General features: G+C 38.2%; 1 protein-coding gene across 3 annotated transcripts in view; it reads right to left on the bottom strand.

Annotated features, from left to right (window-relative positions):
• The window catches only part of utrn (utrophin), a 456,383-nt gene that overhangs the window by 379,087 nt on the left and 52,328 nt on the right, over positions 1–24,968 (bottom strand). For all 3 annotated transcript variants that reach the window (XM_062977769.1, XM_016998724.2, XM_062977776.1), the window contains 2 exons: positions 14,739–14,800; positions 4,387–4,479 (listed from right to left, as the gene is read on the bottom strand). In XM_062977769.1, the coding sequence (XP_062833839.1) occupies positions 4,387–4,479; positions 14,739–14,800 (155 nt within the window). The remainder of the gene's footprint in view (positions 1–4,386; positions 4,480–14,738; positions 14,801–24,968) is intronic.

Consider the following 24,968-nt stretch of genomic DNA (forward strand, 5'->3'; position numbering starts at 1 on the left):
CACTTTGCATCCAACTGCAAAGAAAACATCAAGTGTGAGAAATGCAACAGCCTCAAGCATTGCACCGCAATGCACAACTCCAATATCATCTCCCACCCCAAAGAGAACGCTTCACCAAAAGAAAAGTCAGCAGTCGAAGACACCGACAAGCCAGCCGCACCAGAGATGCAGGTGGAAGTTTCAGCAGTCGCCTGTACAGAGCTGTGTTCTGACTCGCACCAGTACAGAGTTTGTCATCCTATCTGCCTAGCGGATGTATATCCAGCCAAGAGCCCTTGGCTTAGAAAGAGACTCTATGTGGCCCTGGATTCACAGAGCGACGCCTCCCTGGCTACTCCAGAGTTCTTCCGCATGTTTGACCTTAAAGCCAAGATGGTCGACTACACTATGACTACGTGTGCAGGAAAAAAGAAGTTGCAGGGTCGCATAGCATCTGGCTTCGTTGTCTCCTCTTGCGACCAGAAGAGACAGTTCAAGTTGCCAGACCTGATTGAGTGTTCCTCTATTCCCCGGAACAAAAGGCAGATTGTCACCAGAGAAGTTGTGGAGGCTCATCCACACTTGCGAAGACTAAAGAATGCTATACCAGCCTTTCGGCCAGATGTGGACATTGCCCTTTTGCTTGGCTCGGACTGCCCGAGCTTGTTCTGTGTGAACGACCAAGTTAAAGGACCTCCAGGTGCACCTATCGCACAACAATTGCCATTAGGCTGGACAGTCATAGGCCCAGTGTGCATAAACAAGATGCACCCACCATCGTCGTTGGACTCCAATCAAGCACAGGTGCTTAAAGGTGGACGTCCTACACTTGTGCGCAGTTGCCTAAGTCATATCTCGGTCTACTGCCAAGCAATAACTCCAGAGTATTCCTCCATCTTCAAAGTCTCTGAGAGAGACGAAGCCACAGCGCTCTCGAAAGATGAGCAAAGGTTTTCGGACATTATGAATGCTCAAGTCTCACGAAGTGCAGAGGTGAAAGCCTGCAAATTAACCACAGAAATCAAGATGGGCCAAAGATCTTACCTGGAACTACACCGCTTTGAGCATTTTTTAGAGTGGCGCAGTCTTCTTAGAGCAGTTGCTAGGCTTATACATCGCTTAGTCTGCAAAGATAGTCAGCCTTTGCAAGTTCAGGACATGCTAAAGGCTAAGGGAGTAATACTCAGGTCAGTTCAGAGGCATGAGTTTAGTCAAGAAACAGCCAGGTTAGAACAAGGGCTTAACACCCCCAGCCGGAGTTTCTTGCGTGAGCTGAACCCATTTCTGGATAAAGAGGGCATTTTAAGAGTGGGAGGGAGGTTAGCTAAGGCTAAACTCAAAGTGTGTATAAAGAACCCCATCATTGTACCCCCCAATAGCCATATTGCTTTGTTGTTGGTTCGTCACTACCATGAGAAAATCCATCATCAAGGTAGAACTCTGACTGAGGCGACCCTTAGAAATGAAGGCCTGTGGGTGGTAAATGCTAAAAGTTTGGTCAGCAGTGTTATTTTTAAGTGTGTCAAATGTCGGCGACTCAGACGTAACTGTCAGAGTCAGCTGATGGCTGAGTTACCTCAGGACAGGACTTTGACAGACCCCCCCTTTTCCCATGTGGGAATCGATGTGTTTGGTCCTTGGGAGGTTGTCACTAGGAAAACCAGGGGTGGTGTTGTAAATAACAAAAGATGGGCGGGTTTGTTTACTTGTTTGTCAAAACGAACTGTCTATATAGAGGTTGCAGAGGGAATGGACACTTCATCATTCATAAACGCATTGAAAAGGTTCATAGCCCTCAGAGGGCCAATTAAGTCAATTTGGTCGGACTGTGGCACCAATTTTGCATGTGCAGACCTTAGCCAACCACTTCTGGAAGAGGTGGAAGGCCGAATACTTAAGCCAGCTTCCAACCAGAAGACTCTGGCAAACCCCAAAGGACAATGCCAAGGTGGGAAACCTTGTGTTGCCAAAGGACAAAGACTTGCCCCGCTATGCCTGGCCTATGGGCATTATACTAAAGACCTTTCCTTGCCCTGACGGTAAGGTTAGAAAAGTTCAAGTAAAGACTCATAGTAAGGACAAAATGTCTGTCCTGGACAGACCAATTAGTGACCTCGTGTTGCTTATTGGAGATGTTTAAAGTTTTATACTGTTGTATTGTTGTGTATACAAAGGTGTTTGTATGTTTTTGATTGGTAAATTCCCACATCCTGGGAATTTAGCGGGGAGTGTTCCGTCCCCCAGGACGATGGTTTGCCTTACCTATTGGTCGTTTGTTTGTTTTCCCTCCTTTACATTTTGTTTGAGCCTCTGGCTGCAAAAGCCTAGGAAAAATGGCTTGGAATGTGCAAGAGCTGGCTGCAGTTTTCTTTGCAGTGATTGGTCAAAGAATGCAACATCTTAGGACCGCCCTTTTTACCAGGGTCTAGTCTCCATTTTGGAGCTTCATTCTGGCTATAGTCTTCCAACGTGCTGGAGCTGTGCAAGGCTAACTGGGACAAATCATCCTCAAAACCAGGCCAATCTAAGCCTATCCAAATTAGATAAGTATTGAATTATATTGATCTGGAATAGGAAATCTAGTTAGAGGAGCAAAGTTATTCCATCGCTTCTAGAACTAATCTTTGCTGTAAAGATAGGGAAGGAAAGAGTTTCTCCTTCTAATATAGGCAGCGTGATTAGGGTATAGTGGTTTTATAATCACTTTTGCCTTCTGGAACCAGGGATAATTCTGTGACTAAAACCTATAGAAATTTGTTTCATTTTCTGCAACTTTAAGATCTGTGCCAGGTTTACAACCTTGTATGAATAAACATTCTTTTTTGAAGTTATCCAGACTCAGTCGTTCAATATCTATAGGACAGCTTATAGGGATTTGCAGTTCGCCCGGATAAAGGACAGCACATTTCAGTTTTATAGCTTTTTATTGTCCGGCGGACGGCACACTCCCTGCCTCAAAGTGTGATTGAAGCTCCTTCTTTGGAAGCTTTTAAACAGAGGCTGGATGGCCATCTGTCAAAGATAGTTTGTGCTTTCCCTACATGTCAGAGGGCAGGACTGGATGGCTCATGTGGTCTCTTCCAACTCTGTTACTCTAGTACTATAGATGATTACTTCAGCAAGAATAATCTATCCCAAGAGATGGAAAGATTCAGCTATCCCAACTGAAGAAGAATGGCTGATGAAAATATGTGAATTAGTTGAGATGGACAAGGTGAGAATGGTGGTCATGAAGAAATCCTTGACTAATTTTAAGAAAGTCTATGACACAATTTATCATTTTCTTACATCAAAGATGAGGACAAAGATGGGGACAAACTTTAAGTATCTTTTTTAATTCAGAAAAGGGTTATTAAAAGTAGAAGGGTTGAATATAATGACATAGATACAGTTCTTTTAGTTGTTACAGTCTAGTTTTATATATTATGAAACACTTTTTTGGCATTGTTTGTCCTTTTTGTAACTCTTTTTTTACTCCAGATTTCTCTGTAGGTTTGTATTTCTGTACTTCTGAATAAAAATTGATGTTAAAAATTAACTTAGCACCTGATGCTATTTCAGAGAAATAAGCCAAATTTCCCTTAAACATACAGACAGAATTAGCTGTTAAGTACTTTTGGTCACAGCCAATGAACATTCTTAAAATACCTCTACTGTGTTTATGATGTTTGTTTGTTTGTTTGTTTGTTTGCTTAGACAAGTACATTTACATTCAAATTAGATATACAATATATTTCTACACATTCAAGGAAATTTGAAGTCATGTTCAGGAAATGGAAATCATACTGAAGGGCTGGTTAACATTAATATTAGCATTATCTAACTGCATGATACAGTTAATGTTTAATGTACAGGGTCTTTTTTTAACAGTTTTGTTTTGTATTTCAAGGGCACCACCAATGTTTGGCACTAAGAAACTAATCAAGCCCTGGGAAACAGGTAAAGAATTGTCATTGTGTTTCCTGCTATGGGCTCAGAAGTAATTAAACCTTCCTCTTCATGTCTACCCATTAAAGTTACAGTAGTCCAATCTGAGTAAAGTAATAGGAAACTTAAAGCTAACTCTACTGTTATCCCTCTACTGAAAAAGTGCATTATAAAATCTATCAGAAGAAAAGTACATAGCTAGTCTAGCATAATTTGACTGATCAGAAAACTAGATCAATCATCTGATACAATTGCAAATTATGAGCTGATAATGATTCAGAGATCATAAAGCTTTCCAAAGATGAGGGAGAAGTTCCAGTCCTAAAGAAGAACGTAAACATTTACAGGAATAAGTTTGAGTGTGTTCATTCAACTGCTATAAAACGTGAACTGTATATTTTTTTTCTAACCAAGATAATTATACTGCTATCCCAATCCATAACTCATTTTAGGTTAACTTCCAAAAGGTGTTTTGCTTACCAGGGGATTCCCTGTCAGTCCCTCTAAAAGGTCCAAAAGTCTCCTGCCATCTCTGAGATCTGTGAATATATCCTTTATTGGCAGTTTTCCACACTAGAAAACAAAATCAAAGTTTTAGAAACATAATAAAATACAAGACCAAAAAAATACAAAAGGCAGCATCGACACCGTGATGTAAATGTTTAATTTAGTTTTTCACAGGAAAAGGGATGCCAGAAATGGGTCAATGTCTAGTACAGATTTCTTTTGATGTATTACAGATTTCTATACCCCACATTTCTCAATAAAGTTTTATAGAAATAACCAGATTTTTAAAGTAAGTCACAAACAGATCAAGGCAAAGCCAGCTACTATAAGCCTAATAGAGCGCCTCAACAGCAAATGCAGTCAAGCTTCAGACATTATATTAAAAATTAAACAGTACAGCTACCTACAAACAGAGGCAGGTTCTTTCATTCCTATCTGCTCCATTTGTCATCATGGGAAAGTGTAAAAAGAGACAAAAAAACCTTTTACCTGCTACGCTTCAGTCCAGAAAATTGTTTCTAAGGTTACAAATAAGCCAGATATACACATTTACACTCCATCTCCTTTGTACAGCTTCCATATTAATTCTTTTTTAGTTTTAATGCTTTACAATTCTATAAAAGAGGTATGTAAGAGTAGCCCAGAAGCTACAAATGTCCCAAAAGAGTCATCCTAGGATCCAAACATTTACCAGAAAGCATTAGGGACAAAAATTCATCCCAAAGGCCCTCTAGGGAGTTAGGAAGGCACTTCTACCATATTTGAAAGCAGACTAGTTATCATACAGTTGTTTCAAAATCGTTTGCAATATTTTCAATGCATTGTTTGCCTCCAAATGCCTTTTAAGGCACATAGGAGATATTTCAACCACACTTTGAGTCCATCTTGTGCTAATTTAGGCCCATAAGAGGCTTTTAAAAAAGAAAGTGACTTTTGTCGTTTAAAAAAAGCCTTCAAAAATGGTGAAAATGTCCTTCTTCTCCTCTAAAGGGCATTTGTGTGTGTGACGGGGATGCATATTTTTCTGATGGGTGTAGCCCTCCAAGGTTTCCTAGGGAGCTAATGTGGCCCCTACCCTTCTACAGTTCCCTACTGGTGGTCTACAACAGCTGACCCTTGGGGGGGAGGAAGCACAAAACAGCAAAGGGGTGCCCCTATACTGTAGAATTAATGCACTTTGACACTACTTTAACTGTCATGGCTCAATACTGTAGAATCATGGGAGCTGTAGTTTTGCAAAGGTCTTTAGTCTTCTCTTCTCTACAAAAAAGTTCTGGTGCCTCACTAAACTACAAATCCCATGATTCCAAGCATTGAGTTAAAATAATGCCAAACTGCTTTAATTCAACAATTTAGATGTGTCCAGAGGCTATACAAACAAAACTGTCTTCCTCTTGGCCTATGTATATTTAAATATGCTATAGGAGCATTCTGATAGCATGTAGTATTTTGAGATGGCTTATAATGGCTTGCAAGCCAGCTTAGAAGAGTATCAGTATTACTAAGAAAGAAGCAAAATTTGATATGGCTGGAAGACTAATAAACTAGCATGATACTAAGTCTTCTCTATTCATGATTTTTGGTTTTGCTGTTAAAAGAAATGGGACAACAATCGTAAATATTAAGAAAGCTGCACATAAAGGGAAAGGGACAAATATACATTTACAGATCATTTTCATTCTGTGGAGACAGCAGGATTCCAGAGCCCGGTAATACACATTGCTTGTGTTTGGATGAAAAGTTATAACTTAACTCTCTTTTCTTCCAACATAGCCACAAAGAAAATGGAAGCTTTCATGTCTATAACCATAGTTTGGTGTTACACCCAAACCTGGATATTTTGTTGTTGGTTCACTGGAGAAGGATAGCAAATGGCTAGGATAAAGGTGCAACAATAGCCTTAAACCAGCAAGAATTTAAACATTCCACATTTTATACCCCCATTTTATACCCATGGCCCTGTTCATTAAGATCACACAAAAAGTAAGGGCAGGGATGAGACAAGCCTGGAACATATCTTATGTCTTAAACACTGAGCTTAGTTTGATCCATGAAATAAAGAGTCACTTCATCCCTTACCAAGACACAAATTCAGTATCTCACTATCTCACCTTCTTTATCCACTTTCTCCAAAAGAAACGAGGAGAGAGAAACCAGCTGAAAATGACTAAATAATATTAATTTAGCATCAAGACCATGAACAACCTTAGCTAAACAACCATCATATAAAGGCCGGAAATTAGTTTTGGGTTCATCTTGCATAACAAGAATTATGTACTTTGATATTTGTGTCAAGATTTTCCATATCATGTGCTCACAACGTGGGAATTTGATCTGGGAAACTATTCAGGAAAGAGAAAGGTCACTATGCAAAGCATTTTTTGGGAAGCAAAACTCAGCATATTTGGCCAGGATCTAAATTTAAAGTTCCCAGCTTATTTCAAAATATTTTATTTTGTGTTTCTCTATTACTATTTCTGTTTTAAAGATGCAACAAAGTACATATTATTCCTTTGTGGGCAACTGGTCTACTGCAATCCTCATGTCTAAAAAATAGCTTAGTCTATTTTTATAAACAGTATACCAAATAAAATTGTGTGTTTGCTTGAAGAAAGAATAAGAGAAAAAATATTTAGAAACAGAGCTTTAAAAGTAATTATAGGTCCAATTTCTCAATTATCCAAAGGTCTGACTGTTACTCCCAACAAGAGTAAACTTACCGAATTATGAAAATTTGGTAATACATTCTATTGATTCAATCAGTATACTATAGGTGGGAGTAACAATTGGATGTTGGTAGCAATAGTCAATACATGGAGCTCAGTGTGTAAAGAATTACAAAATGTGGTGGCAATACAGAGCAGGGGACAAAGCTAATCTCCCATGGTGAAACCCCATAATGTATTCCTGTTCTCTGAATGAAACAAATAAAATTGAAGGACCAGTGATTTGAGTGATAAAGAACAGGGTTCAAATTCCCAGTATGCCATTGTGGAGATGTGTGACAGGAATGGAATCCTCTTGATCCCACCGCTGCCACCAAATTGTGGAGAGGTGTACACAGATGTGTGACAGAGATGGAATCCTCTTGATCCCACCACACACACAGATACCACCAATTATAAAGATGTCTTATGGATGATGACTTTAATTAATTATTTATTTAATTATCTTCTTCGCTGCCACCAATGGAGGAGATGTCGGCAGATGGCACTGGTTCTTTTTATACCTTCTTTGTTTATTTTACCTCAGATGTTGATGTTGCTTAACTTAGTACAGGAGTATGACAGAGACTTAGATGGAATAAAATTAAAACAAGTTTATTGCATGTACAGAGCTTGATGGTTTCTTATAACTTTTTAAAGGCACTTAGCTTAATGGTTACAAACAGATATGAGGTGTTCAAACTTTCAAAATACTTCTTCCTCTCAGCTAAACTAAAACCTGATCCTCTACTGGGATTAACTTTCCCTAATCCACAGCCTCTGTAAATGACCCTAAACAAGTCCCCTAACTTGCTTAGTCTGGCCTAATAGAGGTCTGTCCCTCTGGTTCCCTTCAGTCTTGAAACCAGACTGCTCCCTGTGATCTAAAATCACAGACTGTCTAAAATAAATCCTTTTATTTTAGACCTGACTCAAATTCTTTTATTTGAGCCACCCTGATCCTCCACATGAGAATCAGTCTTCTTCCTGCGACTAAAAATCACAGACTGAAACTGGGTTTTAAAACATTCCCCTTTTCCTTTCCAAATGGCGGTTGGCTCCGCCCCCGTTGTCATAGCAACCGGTTCTTCAATGCTGGTATTAACAGCTCTAATACTCACCATTTTAAATTAACTAAACCTGACTGTTTAAACAAATCAAATAAACATATCATCATTAAGCAAAATAAAATCATACACTTCTTTACAGCCATGAACATCCACTGGGTGACCCTGGGCAAGTCACTCTCTCTTAGACTCGGAAAAATTGGTTTACTACTGTGGGAAAATGGGAAGCTGTGTACTAGATCAACCTGTGGTCTGATGGAACAAGGCTCTTCTTATGTTCTCAGCTAAAAATAACTCTTTCAGAAACAAGCAAATCCTTCTCCTGTTCCCTGCCTCTGCACACTGTTATGTTTTCAAATAACATTGTTGTTGCATGCCCTGAAGTCATTTCTGGCTAATAGCGACCCTAGGATGAACCTATCACAAGCTTTTCTTAGCAGAATTTGTTGAAAGCACGTTTGCTCTTGCCTTCCTCTGTGGCTCAGACTGTGACTTCTCCAAAGTCACCAAGTGGGTTTCTATGGACGAGGGGGCGTCATGCTGTCTCTCTCTAAATAAAACACCAATGTAGTAAACTAAATGGTAAACAACATCAGTTAGAGTCTCCACACATGAAATCTATGGATTTTGAAAATAGTATACCAATGTCTAATGAAAAATTGTCTGAATCCTAAATATAGACTTCCAAGCAATGACAGTCTTTCATCTCCTTTCTGTTCTTTCTGTTCTCTGTCTTTCTCCCAAACAGCATTTTCCAGCTTCCATCTCCATCCCAATCATGCTGGCTTCAAAACTGCTTTTGTAAAATAATAATTGCAGGATTATTTACTTATTTATTTGAATTCTGCCTACGATCACTGCTTCTCACTTGACACTGTATATGGAACTGGCTTCTTCTAAAAACTTAAGTTCAAGAACAGAAATGCAAGGAGAACATGTTCATAACTGCTATGAGTTTTCTATATTTTGAAAAAGAAAACAGAATACCTGTATAAGAACTTGATATTAGCATTGCTTTTCCACAATAACTCATTATCCTAGGCTTTTTCTGCCATAGATCTAAACTGTCCAGATTTACAAAGAGTTAAGAATTCAACCTAAACCAAGCTCTTTTGTTTCTGACTGATCATTGAGGTGTGTACTTCTCTGTATTCTTTGAACTCCATTCTGCTTCCTGACAGTTAATAATAAGGCTAAATTTGATTATTTTAACAAGATCTTGAGATGTTCATTTACATCTTCAAAGAAATCATGACCTGCCTACCTCTAAATTATTCATTGTGCTGAAACTTTAAGAAAGACAACCTTCTGGAGATGGTTGTGACCTAACTACTTCAAAAGGAGTTTCCCCTAATAATTGAACAAAGGCTAAATTCTGAACAATGACATTTTAGCCATACTTTTTATACATCTAAGATGCCTTGGGTATTTTAGGCCCCTTCCACACAGCTGTATAAAATCCCACATTATCTGAACTGGATTATATGCCAGTGTAGACTCAGATAACCCAGTTCAAAACAGATATTGTGGATTATATGAGTTATATGGCTATGTGGAAGAGCCCATAGAGTCACTTTTTAAAAAAATGTTAGCTACAATTCGTTCCCACTGTCTACACTGCATTACAATGCTACCTTAATAAGAAGAAGTTTCATGTTTGCTTTTTTTCTACATTCTTCTGCATAAACTTCTTAAATTGCAATTGACTTTACTCTTGCCATACTAAAAGGATTTGGGAAATCTTGGAACACATCAACTCTAAGATTTTACAGGTTGGTAAATAACACGTTAAAGAGCTATGGACATCGGGTTAATGAATGATATGGGAATATCCAGGTACCAGTATATTCCCTTTTCCTAAGGACATACATACTTATACAAGTGCACAAGCGTACACACACACACATTTCAGCTGCTGACATGTTGATATTGGGCATTGTGCATATGCAGATATCTAACAGCTAAACAATGGGTTTCTTTTGACAACTATAGTTCACACGATATTTAAATGGCTTGAAATATTGGCATGATAGAGCATTCTGACTGAGTTCAAACATGGACAACAGGGAGATGAAAAACTATCTGAGATGCAGAGCAGCAGGAGTAAATTTGCAATCTGGACCTAAGCAAACCATATAAGGCTAATACTGCTGGAGACAAACGCTTGTCAAAGCCACCAAGGTACAGGCCTGGCTCCCTCAATCTTTACTCATATAGTGCTGAGATCAATGCTTTAAAACATTTCTTTTTAACTTCTTGGTTTTTTTACTGTCAGCTTAAACATATGGCACAAAATGCCTATGAATGAGAAATCACCAAGATCACCAAGTTATCATAAATTCAGGGCTTCTTTGAGTGAACCAGTCCACCTGTATTCTCTTTTCCTACTTCCTGCTGTTTCACTAAGCACTATTATCTTGTCCAATTAATTGCCTCATCCAAAATACAACAGCCTTAGTTTAATCATCTTTGCTTTAAAATATATATATTTTTATTATAACTTCTAAAGCATATCCTGGCAAGTATATTCTCAGAGCTGTAGTCCAAAAATTTAACATTTCCAGATTCATCCTAAGATCTGCAAGAAAGCTGTGAAAATATTTGACTGAACATGTCCGCAAGATCAAGTAATCTACCTAGTCAGGGCTCTTGGTGACAAAAAAGGGGTTCTATAATCATATCAAACCAAATTCATTTACAAAACATCTGCAGCGTTTAGTGATCGACATGCATCACTCTATGAAAGAACCAAGTAAGCAAGCAAGTCGGAAGTTGCATACACCTTCTCATCTGACCATGCTTTTAAATCATTTGTATGTGCAAGCTAATTCCTTACACATTTTTGTACTATTTGGGACCTGCCTATCTTCGTGACCGCGTCATCCCCTATGAACCTACGCACTCTCTGAGATCTTCCGGGGAGGCCCTCCTCTCGCTTCCGCCTTCCTCACAGCAACGTTTGGTGGGGACGAGAGAGAGGGCCTTCTCGGCTGTGGTCCCTCGGCTTTGGAACTCCCTTCCCAGGGAGATTAGGTTGGCGCCATCCCTACCGTCCTTTAAGAAACAATTGAAAACCTGGATGTTTGGAGAGACAGCCATTGGATGACCAGCCTCATTATAATTCTATTTTGAATATTATTAGGTTCCTTTCATTGGGGTATTTTAATCTAATGATTTTATCTTATATTGCTGCTATAGTCCCCCCCACCACCACCTTTGAAGTTGACCGAATTGCATTGGTGGTTGTTTGATATTATTACTGTTGTATAAACCTTTGTTTTAACTTCTGTTTTATCATCTTCTTGTGTTTTAAACTGTGTATATTGTTAATGTATTTGCACTGTTACTTTTGTAACATTGTGAGCTGCCCCAAGTCCCCACCAGGAGATGGTGGCGGGGTATAAAGTTTTATTATTATTATTATTATTACAATTACTATTAAGATGATTTATAAACCAATGAGTGCATGGAACATTGTCAGGCTGCAGATAGCTGAATCCTTGAATGCAAAATCCATAGATACAGAGGGTGTCAAGAGTCAGACGCCAGTTAACATACAAAACAGAGTTTATTCCGAAGATAAGCCAGAAAATAACATAAACACGGGAAATATCCTTGAAACACTTCACTTTTCAGTGTTTCGAGAGTAGATTGGACAATAATAACTCAAAAACGAGTCACACTAATTTCCCATGCTGGCATTCAATAGAAAACTAAATAACGCTTCAATTCAGCTTTGGAAAACAAATAGAGTTAATTGCTGGAAAATAAACAAACTAGAAAAGCAATAAAGCTGCTTCCACGGTGCAGATAAGCCGAAAGCCTCAAAGGGATGATGAATAGCCGTCGTCAGAAGAATCCAAGGTCAGGTCAGGAGGCAGCAGAAATTCCGAAAGACAAACCAATAGTCAGAAGCCGGGAGTAGCCGTCAGTCAGAGTGTGTAGACAGAAGCCAGGTCAAATTCAATCCAAAGTCTGAAGAGGGTGCAGTCATCCAAACCAGGTCCACGATAAGACACAGCGAGAGCCAAGCCAGATGGTATCAGCAGATCCGAATCACAGTCCAAGTCCAGTCTTCACGGAAACACAGAGATCCCAATGGCGCCTCAGCAACACCTTGCCACACACAAAGTGCATTGGCCAAACATTCCCATTTTATTCCCCTTCCTCCTGGGTGACAAAACACTCACACCCAAACACCAGGTGTCCCAAATCTACTCAGAGTCCGAACTCCACACAGCTAGAGCTCGTGGATCCGGAGTACCTAGCAATTCGTCGGAGTCCCAATCATCCTGCCCACACTTAGCCCCATGAACACTTAAAGAACCATCCTCCCTTCTCCAAGCATCCTAAGTGGGATCAGCTCCTGCAGAAACCCCAGGTTCAGTAGTATCCATAGGCCCCAAATCCCCAGACATCTCTGGTGGCTGTGCCCATTCAGTGCCCACTTCCCCAGCCACCACCTGTTCCTCAGCATCCATTCCCCAAACTCCCCATCTGAATCTTCCTCAGAAGATCCCCCATATAGCTCTCTAAGTCGCTTCCTGCGCAACTCCTCCAGTGAACCCTCATCACGAGGGTTTTTTCTTCCTCTTCGGATCCCATTACCATCAACCATAATCCCCGAAGGCGCAGTCACAACACAGATCTTAGGAGTTTTAACCTGAAGTATCGTGCCACAAGATGTATGCTGACCAAGAAAATTCCATATTTCATAATATATCGTAAGAATTTCAACCGGCTTTACTCTACATTTCCCTTTTCCCTTTATAGCTTTTTCTACCCTAAAAATATACACCCAAATTCATTTTGAGGAATAGGGAAATTAGGAGAACAAGCAATATAAATGTGAGATTTCTAAAGAATACTACAGGTTGAGTATCACTGATCCAAAATGCTTCAAAACAGAAAGAATTTGGATTTTTCAGATTTTGAAATATCTGTACACACACATACACATATATACATTCATACATACATAAATAATTGGATATCTTGGAAATTCATTTATGTTTTATACACACTTCATGCAGTTACTTTACTGAAGGTATTTTATACTATATTTTAATAGTTCTGTGCATGAAACAAAGTATGTTTGCACTGAACCAACCAAAAGGAAAGATGTCAATATCATGTCATGCACTTTACCATTTTCAGATTTTGGAGAATTTTGGATTTGGGAATTCCAGATAAGAGATGCTGAACCAGTAATGTATGTAATTGTCCACAAGACTCAGAAATAATCATCCTATTTGATCAGAGTAGAAGTTCACTGAAAGTTTCAGACCAATTGCTTTTTTATTTTATTGATATCAATCTACATTTTTCAGATGAAATACAACATGCTATTAAACCTCAGACCTCCTTCCCAGATTTTCATCTTTTCATGATACAACAGACTAAGACAGCTACTACTCTGCAAAATGCTAAAAGGCAAATTCTGTATCTGTTTAAATGCATTCAGGAGACTGCACACTTAACCTAGCTATACTCTGACAATATCAAGTTCTCCAGATACTACTATGTACGAGGGTTGAATGAAAAGTAATACCTCCACCTTTGTAACTCCTCAACAGATGGCAGTCAGTATTAGTATGCGGCAGGTACTGGCTTGTTCAGTAGACTCTCCTCTACAGTTTCATTTGGCTGGAAGCCTTAGCATTGAATGTTTGTGTTGTTAAAGTGTGAAGTAGGGAACCCTGTGCAGACAATCGGTCAATGCGACTTAAGCAATGTGCAGTCATTGAATTCTTGACAGCAGACGGTGTCACCCCAAAGGAGAAAGGCGTCACTTTCATTCTTGTAACGCGAGAGGAGTTCCTGGCAAATTTCAAATCTGTGCACTTTCATTTCAGGCGTCAGCATCCTCGGTACCCATTGTGCACAGATCTTTCAATAACCAAGCAAAGCAATAACGTGACCCACACGTTCTTGTGAAATGCCGATAATGCTTGAAATTTCTCTCTGAGTAATATGACGATTGTACTGAATCAATCTGTCAACCTTTTGCTTGTGAAACTCAGTGGTTGCTGTCATAGGACATCCAACTCTTTGTTTGTCACACAAGTCAGATGTTCCCACCTCAACATCTTTAAACTTACTTGCCCAACGACGCACAGTACCCACATCAACACAATCACCATAAACAGCTTGCATTCTCTGATGAATCTTCTTTGGGGTGACACCTTCTGCTGTCAAGAATTCAATGACTGCACGTTGCTTAAGTCGCATTGACCGACCCTTTGTGCAGGTTTCCATACTTTGCACTTTAACAACACAACTGTTCAATGCTAAGACTTCCTGCCAAATGGAACTGTAGAGGAGAGTCTACTGAACAAGCCAGTACCTGCCGCATACCAGTACTGCCATCTGTTGAGGAGTTACGAAGGTGGGGGCATTACTTTTCATTCAACCCTCATATACAAATCTCTGTATACTTTACAATAGTTTACACAGAATGTGATTCAAGGAAAATTATTTAGCTTTTGATGATCCAAGAAAGCTACATGATGTAGCTCAAGATATCTGCCCTTCAGTTTCAAGTCATCCCCACCTTTGAAAAACGAGCATTTATCCATTTTGTGAAGGTCTTCTTTTGTACATCCTTGTGTTCATCTACAAAACAAGAAAAATAAATAAGTTTAACAGTATTTATTTCACATATTAAATGTCACTCTAATGAAATTATGTCTGCAAAAAACTGTCAACTTCATTTGGGACTGAGAGAATGAAAAAAAACTTGCTTCTGCGGAAAATGGAATCTTTCTCACACCTTTTGCACGATAACATATCAAGCCACTCTGAATATATTTTTTTCAAACTGCAGAAAGAGGCACTTTGGCAGATAGAAGTACCCTGATTTTCCTTTTCAGATATTAGTCTTTGCATTCACAAAAGTGACTTGGTAAAGTCCTGGAGCCAATTCTGGATATTTATCATTTTTCCAATTTCATTCTAAGGACTACTTTAAAACAGGATTGTTTGAGTGACACATGCCACTATACATTTAGCTCTTGGTGAGAAAAGATATAGTTTCTACAATAACATATACATTTTTATTTCTAACCACAGTTGCCACCACTAACAGTAATAGACATCTAATGGAATTTTTAAAAACATATCTAAATACAAAGCTATAAATGTATCCTAGTTAGTTATAATATTTATAGCAGACTACTACACTTCCATTGACTGCATCTCAAAATATGCTTTTCCCATTGGAAGGACATGAAAATGGCAGATGTAAAAGTGATTAATTTAACCTAGAGTACCCACTTTATAAGGAAAGGCTTGAGATTCTTATTTTATTTTTGAAAATACGGGGAGCATACTATGAACTTCTATCAAATTACAAGCATCTCTTATGTTTGCATTGTTTTTGCATGGGTCAATATCCAGAAAAGCCACAGCTCGGAATCAGTGGTTTCTTTTTCAGTGTGTTGCTTACATTCTCCTTCCCTTGAAATGATTCAGAGGGAAAGGTGTGGTACTCTTTAAATAATTAAAAATTCTGCAGCTTCCTTTTTAAAATTCTGCTTGAAATTACTTTTGCCAGAGCTTGGGACTTATACAAGGCAGAAACCTGCAGAGTAGAAAGGAACTTCACTAACACTTAAGCCCATTTATTTCATATTATCTAAGAATAAACTCTATGGAGCCCCCCAATGGCGCCATGGGTTGAACTGCTGAGCTGCTGAACTTGATGACTGAAAGGTCGGTGGTTCGAATTCAGAGAGTGGGGTGAGTTCCCGCTGTTAGCCCCAGCTTCTGCCAACCTAGTAGTTCAAAAACATGCAAATGTGAGTAGATCAATAGATACCGCTCCAGCGGGAAGGTAACGGCGCTCCATGCAGTCATGCCAGCCACATGACCTTGGAAATGTCTACAGACAACACCGGCTCTTCGGCTTAGAAATGAAGATAAACACCAACCCCCAGAGTTGGACACAACTAGACTTAATGTCAGGGGAAAACCTTTACCTTTATTTCTAAGAATAAACTCTAGAGGGAGGACAAGAGTTCTGGCCCAAGTTCTAGCAAACAATGACACAGATAAATGTGTAAATATGGGAGTTCAACGGGGCAGTACTATATAGTGTAGTTGTCAATCTGGAGGAACATTTGCTGCATTTATGCTCAATTTGAAGTTGTGATGGGGAACCAGTTACAAAGCTTTCCTCCCCAGTTATAAAGGAGGTGTGGAGGGAGCCTTTTAAAGCTACCATCCAAACATTAGTTTGGCTAAATCAACACATGTTTGACTATAAATGGGAGAAAAGTGGAACAGCTTGCTCTCATAGTCACTTACACAGCACTCTGGACTCTAATGGAGAGAAAAAGTTTCACCCTGACAGAAAGAAAGCTAGAACATACCTTCAAAAAGGATATGCACCTGCTAGTTGGTATTGAAAATTATAACATTTTAAAGAAATTTCATTATCTTTGCAACTTTTTGGAGGGAGAACCCACAAAATTGTACAGATAAAATCAAATCAGTGCAACCTGGTACAACATCTCTCTTTTAAAATGGAGTTAAATTTCTTTTTTTCTGAGATTAATACTTCCTCCTCCTTAAAGTGTATGGTCATCTTTGGGTTCATCTCTAATGAAAAAAGCATTAAGAGAATTTGGCAGCCTGGATTTCTATCCTTCTTCAATATAATATATTCATTATTCACATACCACCAAATTGTATAGCACTACAAGAGAATTCGTAGCAGAATAACACATCCTGTTGGCTGGTGTCCTGGAATGCTTTGAATGTTTAAACTGCTTTTGACATCGAACAATTACATAAGTCACAAAAGAGCAATATTATTTTTAACTAGTTCTCACATTTGCCCTATCCTTTAATTTCTGAAAATTATACACTTTTTTACACAAAGGAATTCAGACATAAAAGGAAGAATTAGCCTCTGGCTTTTCAAGTGATCAAGAATGCAGGAGAATTACAAACTTGCATTTGCTTGCCTTGGGGGCAATGCTGCTTCAAATTCCTCCACTGGACTTCAAAGTCAAATAATTAGTACTTAATAAACAACTATTATTTACAAATAAACAACTATTATTTACTAAAATATGCCAAAATACACTTCCCTTGCTATTTAAAATTTTTATAAAAGAGATGTCATTAAACGGAGATCAAATTTTAAAATGCAAAGATAAAAATAAACCAGAGTAGAATAAATAAACAAATAAGAATATAGAACTTTTTCCATTACAGCAAAAACTAGCAGGAACAGTTACTTCTAAAACATGTTAATAAGTAACTTTCTGTGCTTTAGTCAGACTACAGTTTCCATCAGTTCCAGTCAAGGATAAGGAGAGTAGAGTATCTGGGGTGGTACTGGAGCATGAAATAGTCAGTAAAAGCTCAATGCAAATGAGCACATAAATGAGGACATAAACTGAGTAAGAGAATATGGGGCACCGTCTCCACCCAAAATGCACAGAATGCAAATGCAGGCCCCCAATAGGCTTATAAGAAAAAAGTGCAAGCATGTAACTTTTGTGACTTCAAATTATGATTTACAAAGCTTTCATGTACACATTAAAACAACCATAAAACTCAATCAATCAACTATACACAACCATTCAGGTTCTCAACTTCACTCGGATCTTACTTTTCTATGAATGTCCTTCCCTTTTTGCACAGGTATGAAAGAAAAAATACAAACTCAGTAGATTTGTTTTCACTCTCCAGTCTTTGCTTTTTTATGTAGGTTCTTTGCCACTGAAAGCAAGTGCTATCATCTGAATTGCCCAAGAACCCCAATATTCTGACACATGCTACCCAAGAATCCCATGCTTATAGGGTCAAATAACTAAGAAACAGAATACAACTGAGTTGATGTAAATAGATGAGCTGAGAGGAGTAAGGTATCCTGAAAAAGAAAGAAATAACTAGTGTAAGCTATCTATGGCCAGGAGATTCCTTCATAATGACCCTCTGATTTTAAACTACAACTATAGCATTGCTAGTAATTTTATATAAACCTAAGCCCTTTAAAAAAAAAAACCATGCACACACTCTTCATGCATATGGTTTAAATGCAGAAATGTAAAAGAAATTCCATAGTGATTCCATGTATTCCAAGATCTACCTCATGAACACAAACTTTACAATACGTTACTAATGTTATGTTCATATTTGTCTGAGTCATTTCTGAAATAGATAATATTAATAGGTAGACAGTAGTTGAAGTTTTCAATATGCCAATCTTAGAGGATGGTACCATGGTACTATTATATGGAAGCATCTGGGAAAGGAAATTGCTTAAAAGTCAAGTTGTTCTACCACACTTGAACTACTCAGTATACAAAACCATTATTAATATCTCACAGCCAACAAGAAGAGGTTGAAAAGGAACATCTCCTATCAAGCCTCTCTATTAATAATATCCTATCTTATAATGAAGTGGCATTTTACCTCTTTGACATTTAAAAAAACGATAGCAGTAGATCATAGCAGGCTTCTATATTCTAATTAAGCTTCTGTTAACCTCAATCGAATAGCTGTCTGCTGAGCCAATTAACCCCTGAACAGAATTCTCTGTAGGATGTACTGGCAAGGGACAGGAACAATATATTCTATTTCACCAATTGAACATATGGAACTCATGGACTGGATCTTGAAGTGAACACCAACACAAAACTTTTTTCTATCCACTGCTCTAGTGCTGCTCTTGTAACCGCAATTCCTACTGCTATGTAAGGCCTAGCAGTAAAGCATGATAGTGATTAATGGCATTCTTTATATTAACAAATAAATATGTACATCTTTTATATATATATATATATATATATATATATATATATATATATATATATATAGGCACATAATTCTATAGAGGTGATTAAGAAAAAAATATCAATACCACTTTTCCCAAATTTGTCCTATACTGTATTTCAAAAGGATGAGTTTAACTTAATAAGGACCCATTTAGCTTAACAGGACGTATGTCTGAGCATGAATTTTAAAGACCTCAAAGAAGCAACTAGAATTACCATGAATCAACACTGAAGCATGACAGATCTCAGGATAGCAGTACCTTCTTCTCCTTTTGCCCCATAGGAATTGCAAGGTAAGGCTCAGCTCAGCTTTCAGTAAACAAATTAATTTTTTCTACCCAAATTTACTCAGGAAAGGGGTCAATTTACATTCAGTGAGTCTGTGATATTTCACACTTCAGCTGAAACATTAAAGACAGACATAAGCTCATATCTTGTAAAACAATGGAAATGTACTTCTTGACTTTATTTTACTTTCACAGACTTTTTCGTAAGGAAGTGTATAACTCAAGTCAGTTAATTATCCAAAAAGGGAACAGGCAGAATGCCTAGAATTTTGATTAAAAATCTAGCCAAACTCTGTGTATGACAATATTACAAAAAATGGCTTGGACCTGGCAAAGTACATATAGCTGCATAGATTCTTTGAAGAAAAGATAATTATTTATTTCACATCACCAGCTTACTACAAAAAATATATCATATTTTGGAACAGAGACACTGATATTTTCTGGAACCTGATAATTCATATCTGGTGAGACTCTGTTATTCTATTCTTGATGCATCAATTTGTGGCAAACAAACCATCCATTGCAAGTAGCAGATACATGAGAAGCATCATTTTTTGTTTGAAGTGGAATACCACTATCACTAGAGTGATCTTTCACAAAAGCTTGACATCTCCTAATGGTGAACAGAAGTACTCAAATAATAGATATCCTTTCAAAAATCACAGGCAGAATCATCTGTTTTTATATAACATAACTTTCATTGCCAGAAGAGGCAGAAACAAGCTCTTGAAAAATATGTCAGTTTTAAATATAGTAAGAATATAAACTCCAACTACAATCCAACACACATTTATTTGTGAATAAGCACACTTAACCCCTCACTTCGAATTTACTCTGAGTATATAAATATAAGGCTTTTTCTTCAAGCAATCCAATATACAAGTGAAAGTCAATATAATGTACTAAATATCTTGTAGCAGTTGTTGTGATTGTTGTTGTATGTCTTCAACTCATTTCCAGCTGACGGCAACCCTAAGAAAAAAATTTCTTCGGAGGGGTGCCCTTGTCTTATTCTGAAACTGAGACTTGCCCCAAATCACCAAGTGACATTTCCAAGATTTAAACCCTGACCTTCAAAGCTACAGTCCAATGCTCCAGTCCAGGCATCCTCACACCGAGGCCTTCCAGCTGTTTTGGCCTCCACCTCCCAGCTGGTTCAATGCTCAGGAATTCTGGGAGCTGGAGGCCCAAACAGCTGGAAGGCTGCAGTTTGAGGATGCCTGCTGTAGTCACTACACCATACTGATTTTTCACTAGACAGTAACAACTGTTCAATCATACTTTGTACTGTTACAAATGGTACTTATCACTTCTATATAAAAAATATTACCACCACCGGTAGAACTGACTTTATATTTGCCAGAGTAGAGGGACTACAAAATGAGAATAAAATTGATCATATTTAGATCAAAGGCTACAGGGAACATTTCTTCATAACTGCAAACTAGCTAATTGCCTTATAAAATTTTGCAGAACAGTCTGAAGAAGCTGTGCTTTGTCACAAACCAACTAGAGGATATAAATGACGCTAAATATCTTACAGTGTCATTATAGTAGATTCTAAAAGAACAAAGCATTGGCCTTATGCAGTTTTAAACCTGTAGGCAGTTATCTATGGATAATTTGTTTTTTCCCCTTTTTTGTAAAATGTAGAACAGCTGAAATATAAACACAGATGGGTATGCATTTGCAATACGTCTTGGCTCAATTTTAACCACTGTGGAACCTTTGCATTCCTTCATAAAATACTTAAAGGTCATTTTTACCAGAAAAGTACTGAACACCACCTAATGTCCAATAACACAGCCTATTCCTTTTTCATGTCAGGATAAAAATAAGAAGTGTGATATAGAGAAATTTCCTAGACAAAATGACAAAGCCCAGCCCAACAAATTCCAGAAAAATTATTCCTTCAATGCAACTACAAAATGAGTAAGTTATACTGGTATTATGCATATACTTCTTTGCTAATTTTGTTTTTCAAAGGCAGCATCTAATATTAGCATTATTCTTCTGATTGCAAGAAAATCTTCATAGCTCAGGACTTATGCAAAAATTCCTACAACACACAGTTGTTTTGGGAAGAAAGCAGACATAATTTTATGTATAGAACAAAATACTTCTCCACAATAATTTGCAAAGTCGTTTCCTGTGACAAAACACTGCAAGACAACTGCAAATGCCAACCACAACATTTTCTGCACAGAAAGATTGTCTTCCTTACAGAAAAAGCTATTTCCTGAACAGAAAATGATTTTCTTCTGTTGATATTATGCCAATGAAGGTCTTGAAACTGTCAAGTTTCTCATCAGTCAAGGATTCTTCTCACCAGGGTTTCTCAATATCCAAGAAAAATGTCTTTCAATCTTTTTTTCCAAATATTTTCAAATATTTCCATCACCAATGTCATACATATACAAATATTGATTACAGTCCCTCAGAAGATGGGGGAGATAAAAGACTTTGTTGTGTAGTTTCTAACTAAGCCTTTTCAGGCTTAGGTAATAATGAAAGCCTTTGCATTTTCTAATTCCTATAAAGATACACTTTACTAGTGAGTGAGAAAAAATATCAAATTGCAACTTGAATAGAATTGACTCAAAACTTCTTCAAGATTCAGAGCATTAGAGCTACAAATATTTATCTTAATCTGGCCCTGGGATAGGCTTTCCCCTCCAACATATTCCAGGACTCTCTTCTCAACTATCAGTTTCCATCAGAAGTTAAGTCTTTTACCCTTCTGCATAGAAGCAAGGAAAGCATGAAGGCATAAACTCATTGGCCATGACTTCATTGAGTAATAAATCTGTTCCCACCTTCCAGCATTCTGTCAAATGAGTGAAAAGAAATTGAATTACTGCCTGCATTTGACATCTTTTATAACCTTACTATTTTATTAGTACTTGTGATGACCCATGGGCAATGTAGTCCCATTCCTGGCACTGTGGTGCCAGATGAAGAGGAAAACTTGGGTTTTTCGCCGTTTCAGTCAGAATTGGAACTTTCCCAGCCAGATTTGGAAACCTTGCACCTGCAAGAGATTTGTCTTCCAGAAGTCTGTCAAACAAGCCCTGAGCCTAAATCTCCTACGTTTTCTCGCCATGATTTTTGTAAACAACAGAGAGGAGTTGATCAGGCGTCTCGCAGGAGTGCTAGGATAGCTGCTAAGCATTCAGCTGATTAAGCCTGCTTCCCATGGGAAATTTTAGGGAGTCATGCATCTGGACTCAGAAAATAGCTTTCGTTTCTGGTTCTCCAGAGAACTGCTCTTGGGCGGGAAAACGGGACCCTATTTAGGTGTTTTACCCACAAAGGGATCTTGCGGAGTCAATTCGTCAGCAACCGGAGTAGCGTGTGTGGACAGCTACTCCGCTTCCAAGCCTCCGTTCCTGTCGCCAAGCCTTCGTTCCCAGCTTTGTTTACTCCACGAATCCTGCCTTGCTTTCTAAGACTCAGCCTCGCCTTGTTTCCCGGATTTTGCCAAGAAATTACCACGGATCTTGTTCTTGTTCCTTGTTTCCTTGTTGCCTTGAATCAAGCCTCGTTTTCCCAAGAATCAAGTTACTTCCTAGCCTCGCTCAAGTTTCACGGACTAAAAGACCTTGTCATCTCCCCTCACTTTGCCTGGCAAAGTGAGTGTTTCGGTTATTGGATTACAACTTTGGACCTTAATATTTCATATTGGACATTGTTTCTTTGGACTAATTTTGACCTTTCCTGAAAGGTCTATTTCTGGACTATTTTATACACTTGCTTTTATTAACTTAATATATTCCTTCAATAAAGATATTAGTTAGATTCTGGCCTCTGTGTATGGTTATTGGTGCTCTGCAGCCTGGGTCGTGACAGTACTGAAAACAGTCAAGTAACTTTAAATATATCAGGCTACTACCAGTATTTAAGTTCTGGGAATTGCTTACTGCCTCACCATAACCTCCACCATCATGAAAGGTGTTCCCTTCCATTCCTCTACCACAACATTTCTGGCTACAGGTCTGCAACTGTGAGAGATCTGCCACTGATTCCAACTGACAGTGAAATTATTGTTTCCATCTCTATGGGAATTAACTTCAGATGACAAGTTACTAAAGCAGATCACCTAAATCCCATTATAGCCTCCCCACAAAAGAAGTAGATTTTCTCCAAAGTGAGATAAGAACTTTTCAGCTGGAAAGGGGTATAATAACAACAACAACAACTTTATTCTTGTATCCCGCCTCCATCTCCCCGAAGGGACTCGGGGCGGCTTACACAGGGGCTAGCCCAAAAACAACAACATAGTAATTAAAACAGTAATTTAAAACAATATAACAAAGGTATAAACAACATAACAGTTACTTTAAAAGCCAAATCTATTTATGAACTGGATCTAACAGTGTACATTGCTCCTCAAAAATAGAATGAAGCAGAATTTTCAGATGCTTGTAACTGGTGTTTTTATATTGGTTCCTGTAAAATGTGCCTTGTTTTATATTCAGGAGACATACTGTATTTACATGAACCTTATGCTCACCTTTTTTGGCTAAATGACTTTGCCAAAAGGGGGGTATGCATTTGATTTGCATCATACAGTAATCTTAGTGCTGAGCCAAAGCAAACGCGGAAGCTGCTTCTGAAAGTGCACCTCGAGCTCCTCTTTGAGGAACATCATCTCTAACTAACTGGCCATAGCTCAATGCTATGCAATCCTGGGATTTGTAGTTTGGTGAGGCACAAGCATTCTGTGGCAAGGAAGGTTAAAGACCTTGTCAAACCACAGCCCCACAATTACTGAAAGCTCTAGTGTTCCAACACATTTGCTTTTAGAGGAGGAATTTTAAACAGACAGCAAGAGTAATACACACTCAAGTAAATATGGGTACATCTTAGTAACCTTGGTTCAAAATTTGATAGTATAGCCTTGTTGAATATTGTGATGAGAAAAGAAAAGTATGTTTACATTGAAAGACGTTATGAAGGAACTGCAACGACTTTCCGAAAAACAGGACCAACTCCAAGAACAGATGTATGATATGAGACAGAAATTAACAGATGACCTAGGTGAAGTGAGAAACGACATGTCAAAACTGAAACAAGATATGGGGAATCTACAACAAGAAATGAGAGATATGAAAATAGAAAGACAGCAAATGATGGACCAACAGAAAAAACAGGCAGCAAAACTTGACAAAATAACAGAAATAGAAGAAAAAAACTCAAAACTGGAGAATATGCAAGAAAAGTTAGAACAACAAGTAATGGAATTTCAATTAAGATATAGAAACGTAGAGGAAGACCCCAAGGAAGACATCAAACAAACAATCATACATATAACAGCAAATTTAATGGAATGCACTACCGAGGAAATGGAGGAGAAGGTTGACCGGGTTTATAGAATATCAACAAGTTACACGAGGCGCCACAAGGTGGTACGTGATGTTATTGTGCACTTCACAAAGAAATCAATAAGGGACAAAATCTTAAAGGCCAGTAACAAAGCACCAATAGTATACCAAAGAAGGAGAGTTGCGATCCTGAAAGAAATACCTCTGACTACTCTAGCAAAGAGAAAGAAGTACATGTTTTTAACTGAAGAACTTAAGAGACTGCAAATCAAATTTCGCTGGGAAAGAACAGAGGGGATTATGGCAACATATAAAGGAGAGCGATTTTGGCTAACCACTGAAGAGAAAGCTAGAGATTTCTACAAGAGACTAAAAAAGG

Source organism: Anolis carolinensis, chromosome 1 (assembly GCF_035594765.1).
Source record: "Anolis carolinensis isolate JA03-04 chromosome 1, rAnoCar3.1.pri, whole genome shotgun sequence".
NCBI classification, from domain to species: Eukaryota; Metazoa; Chordata; class Lepidosauria; order Squamata; family Dactyloidae; genus Anolis; species Anolis carolinensis.